This window comes from Lithobates pipiens, unplaced genomic scaffold, assembly GCF_037356315.1.
Source record: "Lithobates pipiens isolate NorthernLeopardFrog02 unplaced genomic scaffold, aLitPip1_a1.2 Scaffold_23, whole genome shotgun sequence".
NCBI classification, from domain to species: domain Eukaryota; kingdom Metazoa; phylum Chordata; class Amphibia; order Anura; family Ranidae; genus Lithobates; species Lithobates pipiens.
In genome coordinates, this window is record NW_027507785.1 from 276,837,947 (window position 1) to 276,850,984 (window position 13,038).

A 13,038-nucleotide genomic window follows, 5' to 3' on the forward strand; every position below is an offset into this window, starting at 1 on the left:
TAATAGCACCACATAACACCAAAGGAAGCACTATGCAGTGTTGCATCTTTCAGAAAAGTCTAGATTCCCAAAACACAGAAATGTGAATGGGGACTTTAAGTAGATGTTTTCCAAACACAGTGGGGTTGATTTACTAAAACTGAAGAGTGCAAAATCTGATGCAGCTCTGCATATAAACCAATCAGCTTCCAGGTTTTTGTTTTCAAAGCTTAATTGAACAAGCTGAAGGTAGAAACTGAATGGCTACCATGCACAGCTGCACCAGATTTTGCACTCTCCAGTATTGGAAAATCAACCCCAGTGTTTTATACACCCTGTAACAAATGTTTATTTGTATAATAAGGATTGTATAGAAACAAGAAAAAAAAAAAACACTTTATGGATTATAACAAGAAAGGAAATAATAATAATATTACCCAAAAACACTAAGGCTTCATGTACACTGCTGCTGGTTCTTTTCAGCTGCCCCTAAATTCTCCTCTATGTTATCTTATCAGTACATGTACACAGGGTCATTTATAGTTGTTTCTAGGCAGTTGAGTTTAGATGCATTTTTTAGACAGCAAAAAAAAAAAAATGCATTAAGGACGGATGTTCAGAGGCATTTGAAACGCCAAATGCCTTTAACAGCTTGTAAAACGTGGTAGTTCGTGTTTAGCCACGTTTCGTTTACAGGCGTTTTTAATGAAAATACATCGACTATTTGGGGAAAAAAAAACTAAAAAAAAAAATGTTACCACAACCTACAGGTATAAATTCAGCCATAGTGACTAAACAAAGACAATGTTGTGCTTAGGGTAGTATCTGGAAGTAAGCGAGGAAATGTACGTAGGGGCCAGAATGGAGTTTTATAGCTTGAAAAGTTAGATTTGGGGGGCAGAATCTTCTCCAATCCCTAGGTGGGGGAAACCCAGAAGGTGGAGAGCTGGACCATAAATATTCTGGAGCCTGGAAATGTGGGAGCAGAGCTCAGGGTCAAGGGAGAGAAAAAGGAGACACACTAGGAGCAGATGAAGCCACACCTTTTCAGCCTCAGCTATTCTTAGCAGAAGCCATACTCATACCTCCCAACTTTTTGAGATGGGAATGAGGCATACCTACTAACAAAAGCATGTATGAATAGGATACACCCCCTGCCACACCCCCGTAAAAGGAGAAACCAAAAAAAAAAAAAAAAACACAAGGGCTCCTTTTACCACTACTATTCCTTTATATTGGCTTTGAAATTTACAAATGCAGAAATGTAGCTTTTGCATGAAAGGTTTAGCGCTGGGAAACACTTTTTGAAAGCTAAAAAGTGCATTTTATATACAACTATATAGATCAGACCAAAATGAGGGACAAATGGGTAGGAAAGAGGGACAAAGGGACATTGCTCCAAATCAGGGACAGTCCCTCGAAATCACGGACAGTTTGGAGCTATGCATACTGTTACCCAAGGTCAGGACCTGTTCAGCAGTCCCTTGAGCTTCAAGAACCACTTAAACCCAGGTTCACACTTAGCTAGGGGAATTAATCTGTGCGGTGCTGCAAATGCAGAGTCGCACAGATTAGGGTTAGAGCCACTTAAAGCTAGTACAGCTAGGCTACACCTCTTGTTTGGGGAATCTAAGGGGAGGGGGGAGGGCAGGAGAGAGAGAGAGAAATGTTGCTATTAGTCGAGCTGATCCATATATCTTACGAGAAGATCTTTAGTAGCATTAAAACAAAATTTAAAGTCCTCAGTTTGCATTCAAGTTAAAATCTGTGAATCCTACATCTACCCCTACCAATCCAAGTTCATCCCCTAAAAAACAAAAACAAAACCAACCACCATGGACTGGTTCTTCTTGACTACAGTGGGAGTGCTGGGAAATTCCTGTTGCCTGGCTGTGTATGAGGGAAGACCCAAAAATGTACCGGCTCCTAAGGAGGTAGCACTTCAACTGTATTCTCTGCATAACTGGGGACCTGAGGAAGAGCAAATATAGAGAAGACTTGAGGGAGCATCAAGAGATATAGATGAGCGAAGCAAAAAAACTCAGGATTGGTTGAAGTTGTGCTGGTCTGTTTGTTGGTAGGCCACAAAGGAAGGTGTTGTAATAGTCAAGCTGGAACATGATACTAGTCATTGAATGAGGAAGGAACATGAAAACATCTATTATGATATCCAAGATCTGACATTCCAACTTCTTTGTCATTTGCAACGCTCTTCACTGCAACAAGCTGACTAATGCTTAACAGAGTTGCTTTTTTGTAATGATTAGAACCGGCTGCACAGTTACTTTTTCAAGTTCCAAAATTACTTGAAACTTACAATCTAAATTATTTTTAATCTAATAATCTATGAAGCACTTCTCTCTGGGGACTCAAATTGCTTTATCTGTTGTTGGGACAGATGGAGAGGCAGCCATCTTTTGTGCACTTAGAATATCCTTTTTTGTACAGATTACATATTCAGACCTGTCTTTGGAGTGTGGGAGGATACTGGGGTACCTGGAGGAAACCCATGCAAGCACATGGAGATCGTGTAAACTCCATGTCGATGGTGCCCTGACCAGAACAGGAACAGAGTTTACCCCAATGCTGTCAGAAGTGCTCACCACTTAAGAAATGTGTGGTATAGCAAGTGCCCCAGACTCATAAAAGTTTATCAAAGCCGATTACAGAAAAAAAAAGCATAATCGATAATCTTGCTTATTGATTTATTCAGCCGCCTAGTATTATTAACTATGCTAGACCTTTCAAACGTAACATACATACACTGATATGTTTATCTGCAGGGTCTTCTAAACCGAGGCAATAGACTAATGAGCGTCATAAACATGGCCTTTTTGCATGCTTTAACCCACAGGTTTTTTTTGGCCTTTGCCCAAATGTCAGGAGTACAGGACAGGTAAAGTTCACATCTCTCCTTACTACTAATACTATGAAAGGTAATTATTGACAGCAGGCAAGAGAAAGCAGAAAAACTCTGCCGTTTAACCCCTTCATGACAGAGGGTAAAACAAATCCTAATGCCTGAGCGCAATTATGCAACTTTGATGTGTTCATTAAACTGAACATTCCATCACAACTACCGTATTTATCAGCGTATAACACACACTTTTTTCCCCTTAAAATCAGGGGGAAATTGTGGGTGTGTGTTATACACTGATCCCCCGCCTTCGGCTGTTCTCGGTGGCTTTCGATGCCATTTTTAAATGGCAAAGCTGAAAAATACACTGACAAGGCTGCAAATGACACTGGACAAGGCTGCCAATGGACACTGATAAGGCTGCATTGATGGGCATTTAAATGTAAGTTTTTTTCCTTAAACTTCCCTCCTAAAAGTTGTTTTCCTTAAAATTCCCTCCTAAACTTGGGGTGCGTGTTATACGCCAATAAATGTGGTAGTTATGGTATCTAGGTGAAATAAACCTGGATTTTTTTTTCCAGGACAAAGTAGGCTTTCATTTGATGGTAAATGTTACTCTCCCCGCACCCGCTGTCACTTTTTAAAAGTAGCATGGCTGTGTGGGTGGAGCATCCTGTTTCCTGTGAATAAAACTACAAGTACCATCAGTCACTGTGGCAGATGTACTTGTAGTTTGAATGAACTGCAAGCACGCTGATCAGCACACCTGTAGTTCAGTCACACTGCCTACAAATCCGCATGACAGCCCTTACACATGTACGGACTGCAGAGCTGCAAGCAGTGTGTGCAGGAGCCCGACATTACACCCAGGCTCTGTTTTTTAAAAATAGTTAAAGGCACATGTTTTACAAAAAGATGTGCATTTATGGCACAACTGCTTAAAGCGTTTGTTAACCCAAAGAAAAAAAAATGGATCCTGCTCCTTTAAAGCATGTTATATGACACAGTGCTTGTCCTGTGTCATTTGGCCCCCTGTAACACCTAAAAAACCTGCCTGATCCTGCCAGTTTCTCCCCACCCCTATGTAAACTGACCACGGTGTATCATGGCTGCTGAGACCAGTCAGTTTATGTGCCTCTGTCAACAGAAGCCTGCTATCTGCTGTCCTCTCTGCTCCTGTGTTCTCCTCCCCCTCCCCTCTCTGTCTGTATGTAGCCACCTCTCCCCCCCCTCCTGCTGCTCTTATAACACTAACCTGTATACATCATCAGCACTGCCTCCTATTGCAGTGCCCCCTCTGTGAATGTTATATAAATATAAATCCTGTAAATACCCAATTTAAGAGCCAAGATTGAGATCACATGACCAGCCAGCTCTCTCCTCCTCCCCACCAGACTGACATCAGAGGAATCTCAGCCCCGCCCACTGCATCTCTCAGAGGAGGAAAGACCAAAGCTGGCCAGTCATGCGATCACAATCGCGGCAGGGAAATTAGGTATTTGCAGCATTTATTTTTATAAATCACACACAGAGGGGATTACTACAATAGGAGGCAGTGCTGATGGTGTGTACAGGTTAGAGTGGCTTAACAACCACTTTAATGATTAATATTTGCAGAGAGAAACTCCTTTTGAATTTGTTCTCAGTTGTTCATGTTATTGCATTGTATCTTTGCATTATGTAACTGTCCCCTTTTTTTTATTGTTTCTAATGAAATTTAAGTGAAAGAAAACATGTGCATTAGGGTTCTTGTCCGTTGGAAGATGAACCTTTGCCCCAGTCTGAGGTCCAGAGCACTCTAGGACACCAAGGATGTCACTGTACATTGCTAGATTCATCTTTCCCTCGATCCTGGATAGTCTCCCAGTTCCTGCTGCTGAAAAAAATCCCCACAGCATGATGCTGCCACCACCATGCTTCACAGTAGGGATGGTATTGGCCAGGTGATGAGCAGTGCCAGTTTCCTCCAGACATGACACTTACCATTCAGAAGAAAGAGTTCAATCTTTGTTTCATCAGATCAGGGAATTTTGTTTCCTTGAGTCCTTCAGGTGCCTTTTGGCAAACTCCAGGCAGGCTGTCATTTGCCATTTACTGAGGAGTGGCTTCCGTCTGGCCACTCTACTATACAGGCCTGATTGGTAGAGTGCTGCAGAGATGGTTAGTCTTCTGGAAGGTTCTGCTCTCTCAACTGAGAAATGCTGGAGATCTGTAAAAGTGACCATCGGATTCTTGGTCACCTCCCTGAATAAGGCCCTTCTCATCCTATCACTCAGTTTGGCCTGACGGCCTTCTCTAGAAGTCCTGGTGGTTCCAAACTTCTTCTATTTATGATGGAGCCCACTGTGCTTATTGGGGCCTTCAATGCTGCAGAAGTTTTTCTGTACCTTTCCCCAGATCTGTGCCTCGATATAATCCCGTCTCAGAGGTCTACAGTCAATTCCTTTACATGCAATACTGCTTGTTTCTGTACGTATATTTCTAAACGCTTGTTTACTACATACTCTTCAATCAAATAAGTCTGAACTAAAAACAAAAACCCCTTTACAATCACTGCAAAGGCATCTTTAGAATAGCTTGTCCTTTAAGTTCTACAAAGGCGTCTTCCATTACAGTAGGTCTTATAAAACACTGTTTTGCAGTCTCTGAATTTGAAAAATGATAGGTTACACAACCTGGACAGAAACTCACACCTGTGCAGGTTCATGTTGAACTCTTTGCTTTCTAAAGCAATTTAAACTTCCTCAGATCAGGTTCCAAAGTCCTGTCCTTTGTGTTGGTCTTGTGCAGACAATACAGCAGTTTTTCATGTTCTGAATCAGAATACTCAGCATTATTATACTTTCTACAAACTGGTAAGAGCCAGATAAAAGCACAACAATGAGGATGGGTTACAATGTGCTAACTATCACGCAACTGCAGTGGTGATGTCAGGGAAACCAATATATAGGAGTGCAATGAAGATGAGGCAAAGAAATGGTGCACAACAACCCAACTTACGAAATGTGCTTTAGGTCTGAATAGAAGGCACTGTTAAATGCTAAACTTCTAACTGGGTGCTATAAATCAGTTTACTTTAGAGTGGATAGTAAAGTATTTGCTATGGGATAGTGAAGTGTTTTTCAAAATGTGGAACTAGCAACACTGGTGTCCAAAATAAACCTACAAATAAAATACCATAAGCCTTGTGCAAAAACCTGAGGAAACATATTGATTTACCTTAGGGGATCTACTGGACATTGTGGAGAGGACATCTGCCTATGGGGTTTCTTTCTCTTTCAAAGGGTCAGAAATTTACGAATTTCAGATGGAAATGAAGGGAAAGCATGAAACTCATCATCAGTAGGGGTGAGCTCAGGCATGTTCGGAGCCGAGTCTGAACCCACCTGAGCTATCCTGCAAGGAAACTGTCACTGCACTCTGCCAATCATAAATGGTTGAAGCATTTCCTACCCCACAGTCAAGGGGCCTGTATATGTGTGTCTGCAGGGCAAGGAATGCCCCAATTGCTTATGACTGGTGCGCCGCAGTGCTAGATTTGGATTAGAATTCAAACACGCCTCAGCTCAGCATGGCAGTTGGCCAAGTTGCAGATAAACAAATCTGTTTTAAAAAGCTGTTACTTTTTTATTTTCCCCTAAAATAAATCTAAAGCAGGGTTTTTCAACCAAGGTCATGTGGAACCCTCGGGTTTCTCCAGAGGTTGCTAGGTGTTCCTTGAGCAATTAGTAACTTCTGCTTTTCAGATAAGTTACCACTGACACCATTGATCTTTTAAGGTGTCTGTAGGGGGGAAATTCTTCCCGATGACAACAAGTGTAAGAAGCATTCTTCTCACTGATCATCACACTAATATCAAGAGTTGTAGGATAGTAATTTTAAGCATGGGGTTCCCTGAAACTGGAAAGTTATTTCAATGGTTCCTCTGTGTTGAAAAGGTTAAGAAAGGCTGGTCTAAAAAAAACAAAAGGAGGTATTTATTGATCTATTTTTTTTCCTATATGTGTCCCATTAAATTTCCATTTACTTTCTGCCCCGGAGACACAATAGGAAGTGAAGGGAAAAATCTGAACTGTAAAATTTTGAATTTCCTTTCACTTTCTTCATTAGTGATAAAGGTCACTAGGGCACATGGGAGGGTAAATCTCAGTGGAGACACAGACAGCAATATAAATGTACTTTGAAAGTTAAAAGGATGGGATTGCCATACTAGTCTGTGCAGGCTAGAAGACATTTTAATCCACAAATCTTGTGCAACAAAACATCTTATGAACTGCGCAAAACTATTGTGGTGCTCTCATCCTTTTAAATAATCAATTTGAACCCCTCCAATCCGGTTTTCTGGAACTGCACAGCACAGAAACTACCTTGATCAAAGTCACCAATGACCTTCTGTTAGCTTCCGATTCTGGCTCACTAACTATTCTTATTCTACTGGATTAAGTAATGATTTGGGGAGCCATGTTACCTACTGTTATTGGTCCACTGTGTTTTATCAAGTCCAAAGTCAGTACAGCCCTCTACCAGGAAATTCTAGAGCACTTCATGCTTCCCTCTGCTGACCAGCTTTATGGAGATGCTGATTTAATTTTCCAGCAGGACTTGCCACCTGCCTACACTGCCAAAAGTACCAATACCTGGTTTAATGATCATGGTATTACTGTGCTTGATTGGCCAACAATCTCGTCTGACCTAAATCCCATAGAGAATCTGTGGGGTATTGTCAAGAGGAAGATGAGAGATACCAGACCCAACAATGTAGACGAGCCAAAGGCTGCTATCAAAGCAACCTGGGCTTTCAATAACACCTCAGCCATGCCACAGGCTGATCGCCTCCATGCCATGCTGCACTGATGCAGTAATTTATGCAAAAGGAGCCCCAACCAAGTGTTGAGTGCATACTATACTGTACATGGACATACTTTTCAGCAAGTCAACATTTCTGTATTAAAAAAGCCCCCTTTTTTTCCTTTTTTCTTTTTACTGGTCTTGTGTAATATTCTCATTTTCTAAGATACTGAATCTTAGGTTTTCACTAGCTATGCTAAGTCATAATCATCAAAATTAAAAAAAAATAAGAAATGCTTGAAATATATCACTCTGTGTGTAAACGTAATACGAGTTTCCCCTTTTTGAATTACTGAAATAAAATTAACTTTTGGATGATATTCTAATTTTTTTGAGATGCACCTGTATATGCTTAGCTTGGGTTTTTATTAATGTTTTTGTACTTGAGCCAACTTTGAAAGAGGTTTTGGCTATGGTTTAGAACCAATGTTGGTTTGCTTAGAGGATGGACATCTGGTATCCCTGTAATCCGTAAAAAAAAAAAAAATGGAAATTTGTGTGCTAGTTTCTGGAGAAGATGGCAGAGAACATACAAAACTGCTGCAATGAAGCTGTAGTAGTGTAGGAAATGGTATGCATAAGACCTGTTCATAGTACAAGCAGTATTCAAAAACTGCAAAGGGTTTCATGGTGGTATGTAGCTGAAACATTGGCTTACTATGAAACCCTACTATGGAGAGTGCGCACAGCGTATTCTCTTGGCATGGCTGTTTTTGCAATACTGCACGCAAATATTCGGCCAGGAGGTGCCAAATATACGTCCTGGAGGCGCCAAGGCTGCAAATTTGCGTGCTGTCTGTGCCGAGAGGTTAAAATGCTTTTCTGTGCTTCTACCTGTCATTTTTTAAGTTAGTGTCAGGATCCCATTAAATTGATTATTCTCCGTTAGTTAATATTATTACCGCCTTTTAACATTTTTTTTTAATGTACAAAATTAAACGGCCTTTAACAGGTTTGTCTGTAAGTTGATCTGAATGTCAGACACAACTTCCCACTTGCCTCCATCCAAATACTGACCTGTCTTTGAAGGCATTGTTCACAATAGCCTTTAGAATCAGCCGGTCACCAACCTGAGAGGGTCCCCGAAAATGGAACATCTCAATTACCTTCAGAGTCGGATGAGCATGACAAAGCCGGCTGTGCAAGTCAAAAAAAAAAGTATTGTTATACAAAATGTATTGTGTACAAAGATTCAGCAGTTAAAGTGTTTGGGCAAAAGAGAAAAAAAAGAATACCTGCAGTTCTGCCAGAAATCCAATGCGCTCCTAACTTCCTGCTTGAGCGGACAATAGAATTCCCTTTAAAATCTCCCAAACATCAGCCCCTACCAGTTTTTTTTTTACCCTAATCTCCTTAAGATAGGTGGAAGTGATATATAGTGATATGTAGTCCACAGGGAAGAACTAAGCAGTGTTGATAACACTGCTCAGGATATCAGTCAGGTTTATACAAGAAGTTAGGAGCTTGCTGGATATCTGGTTAACGGGCATTTTTCTGTACCTGCCTTGTTTTTAGTGATAAAACATCCGGAAATGTGTATGAACTGTATTTTATTTTTTTGCCCTTACATACAGTATAAACTTACATCAGGACAACAGCTGAAGAAATGGAAATTCTACAATCTTTATAGAAAGGGGTTCTTTGTAGTAAGAGTAGTTAGCTGTGGAATACTTTACGACATGAATCAGTAAAGGCAATATGTAAATCAATGTGTGTAAAAGGAATCTAGAAATGGAATTCGAAATTGCCAAAAATTATTATATTCACAGCTACCTCCATGGGGTGTATTTAAAAAAAAATGTGCATAGCGGTTTGTCCATGGAAACTGCATGCCATTTTATTTCGTGCAAATGGGGCAAAATCAAATGTCCTCAGGCTATATTCTCTGCACATCAAAGGTTATTCATTGAGTTAGGTGTAAATGGGTAAAATACATCATTATGGCCACTAGATGGAGGGGACTAGCATACTTATTTCTAATTATACCCTGCGCCATCTAGTGGCCATAATGCAGTTTTTTTTAACAAATTTTTCAATATTCTTTACCAATGAATAATATTTAATCTGCAGAAAACATAGCCTGAGAACATTCGATTTTGCCCCATTCACACAGAACAAATTGACACGCTGTATCAATGGACAAACAGCTATGCAAAGTTTTTATAAATACACACCTTAGGGTTTACTAATCAGGTATCAAAAAAAGTAATTCATGTTTACAAGTATCAAACAGTGTGGGAGGCCTTAGTGTTAGAAATGTTGACAATGTTCTGGAGTACTCCTCTATAGGCAACTATTCACCTTAAACATAAGATTTAGAACAATGCCAGAAATTTGCTCTGTATATACAGTATATTGTACCTGGCAGCTATTGTGGCAATATTCTCCATCCAGGCCATTATCTGCCCACCAAATGTGTTCCCCTGATGGTTGGCATGAGGAGGCAGCACCAGTTCCACACTCTCCACACGGGTTTTCTGAGCCAGGAACTCTCCATTCTTTTCTTGTTCTTGGCTGTGTTCTGTAAGACAGGTACACATGCACTGACCTTTACCAAATTAGGCTTCAAAAGAAATTCCAGGTGATCAGTGGCCTACTAATTCTATCCAGCAAACGCTGAAGCTGTGTCCACTCAACTGACCCTAATCTGAGTTCTGTGTAGTTTTTACAGCTAGAATCCAGAGAGTGGCTTACAGGGTCCCTGGGAGTTGACTTCCTGAATCCTGTGCTGCCTTTTTGTCTGCTTCCTGTATCCTCAGCACCATAACAACAAAGGATACTCAAAGGCCAGAACACACAGCATTATTCATTGCCAAGGTTATGGTTGTTAGCTTGTTCACACCACGGTAATGCACGACTCTGATCCAGGGCAAGCAGCATTGACCCGTTACCTTCTGCCGCACTGCTGGAGCCAAAAGGTGATGGGAGGAGGGGACTGTGAAGGAGATCCAAGGGACTCACGTCTAGGGGGGCCTTCGATATGATAGGGGCTCTGATGTGATGGGGACTTATTTTAAGTTATTTCATCAAGGTGGATGTGTGCATTGTCCCAGGCTCAGGTTTCCCATTGATACATAACATAAGTAATGTTTTTTTTACATTTTAGACTGGGGTACCTTGAGATTTTGTATACTTTTAAAGCAGGGGTCTCCAAACTTTCTAAACAAAGGGCCAGTTTACTGTATTTCAGGCTTTAGTGGGGCTGAACCATGGTGAGTGGGAGTAAACAAGGCCCCATCCTTGGTGTCACTGGGAGGAATAGTGCCCCATCCTTGGTGTCAGTGGGAGAAATAGAGAAAAGATATAACCATGCTCAGATCCCAATAGCTTGTACATGTGTTTAAACTGCCAGGTGCTAAAGTCGGCTGGCTTAAACATGCATTACAATATATGGGAACTAAATATCCTTGTTTTTTATTGCATAGTTTGCTGGGAAGTAGTAGTGTAGCAGTGTGCAGAGGGTCAATCCAGATTTTGTAGTGGGAGAAATTGTGCCCAATCCTTGGTGTCAGTGGGAGAAATGTGTGCTCCGATGATAATTTGATTTGTATGGTAATATAATAAATGTAGGAATATTCAGCACTGATATACAAACACACTGCAAGCTAGCACTCCAGGTAAATTCAACAATCCCCAAAATAAATATATAATAAAATAGTGCAGCGCAATAAACAGTTCTATAACGGATTGCAAAGGAAATCCCTAGATAGTGAAAAGTCCTCTAATGCAAAGGAGATCCCAAATAAGTGCACGTGGATAATAGCAACAATCCCATTGCATGCTGTGATGAGAACACAAAACGAATGGCAGATCTGGTGATGATTGATCCCTCCACTACAGGTAAAATTTGCCTCTCACCTCAGAGCATCGACCTGCAACAGGTCATAAAGCAGTAAGCAGATAAGCAGATCCCCGGGTAATACACCTTCTTATATCATCATCCACAGATGCAGGTAAACAATGCTCCTCACACAGACAAAAAAGGGAAGAAAGCGATCTAATGCTCACTGTATAAAAGCTTTAATCACATTTAAAATTACACAGAAATGTACTCACATTCTGCCACACTCCAAGCCGAGTGCTGGTGTATCAACATATCACAGTATCACAGCATTCTAACCAAAAAGATGGCCGTGGGTGACGTCATGCGTAACACCTGTATGGCAATATACCACCAGGCAATTCTGTATGGTAGACTGGTTACACTAGTAGTTTGCTTAACTGTACCGTCTTGGAGGGTGCTCCTGGTCAGCAGATCCTTGATGTTGTCAGTATGGATCAATCTCATGCGGCGTCTCTCAGCAGCAATACTGTGTTCTAGCTGTTCCTCTTCGGTGAGCGGGGTCAAAGGCTTCAGCTTCACCTGTGCACAATATCAGAAAACCCAAGATGAATTATGTTTGGTTGTAATGGGTTACCTATATAGTACTCGTATACTGAACTTGTGCTTTAAAAATTCAAGTCATTAGAATTAAGGACCAAGATTCCAATTTCTCTGTTCCTTTACTTCCCTCCCTGGAGTCTGAGAGTAAGAAGAAGCACAAGCAGCCAATCATTTAATCGATTGCTAAAAAGGAGGATAGAGCAGAGTGACAGAGATTAGCTCATTACAGTGCCGCTTCTCTATTCACTGTTCTGTCAGAGGCTGGGGGTGTGTCCAAGAGGACCTAGGCTCAGAGGAAGGAGGTTGAATGATGCTGGCCATCAGAATATGAGGGTATCTAGTGTCAGAAAGGAAGCACTGCAGGGGAAATCGCGTGACTGAAAATGAATATTGTAGCAAAAGCTGGCTTCGTTATTTTATCTTTTAATGGACTTTGCCTTTTCATCCTGTTATTTTTGGCTGGAGTTCTACTTTAAGGATTGTGCAGCCATAATTTTATTCCCTGTTTGGCATTAAATATGATGCGGTTATCAAGTAAATAAGTGGCGAGGGACCAAGCTCAAGTAACCCATACAAAGCAAAGCATAATTTTCTGTACTTGACCAATCTATGTGATTTGTGATAGTTTGCTCTTCATATTTCTATTGTTTTGCATGAGAGCTGCAGCAGTATCTGTGTGCATAATCAATTTCTTCCCAGCAGCTGAAAACTGCTTCTAATCCAAGAGAAGGAAAACAATTGGAAGTGACTAATCTTGGACCGGACACAGTACAATGACTAGGCGTTTCACAGAACCCACACAAGTATGTTGTCACTGTAACAGGCTTCATTTGCTCCTGCGGGCCTACCGATGCATGACTCAGGGCCCATTCCCACTATGCATTGAAGTAGCATGTGGTAGAATTTGTGCATCTATACTGCACATAACACATATGCACGATTCGCACGACATGATGCAATGCAATGGCCG

General features: G+C 41.0%; 1 protein-coding gene across 5 annotated transcripts in view; it reads right to left on the bottom strand.

The window, feature by feature from the left end:
• Window positions 1-13,038, bottom strand: part of ACOT11 (acyl-CoA thioesterase 11) — a 64,601-nt gene that overhangs the window by 19,549 nt on the left and 32,014 nt on the right. For all 5 annotated transcript variants that reach the window (XM_077453271.1, XM_077453268.1, XM_077453269.1 and 2 more), the window contains exons 7-9: window positions 11,912-12,047; window positions 10,046-10,205; window positions 8,702-8,821 (exon numbers count right to left, since the gene is read on the bottom strand). In XM_077453271.1, coding sequence (XP_077309397.1) covers window positions 8,702-8,821; window positions 10,046-10,205; window positions 11,912-12,047 — 416 coding nt within the window. The remainder of the gene's footprint in view (window positions 1-8,701; window positions 8,822-10,045; window positions 10,206-11,911; window positions 12,048-13,038) is intronic.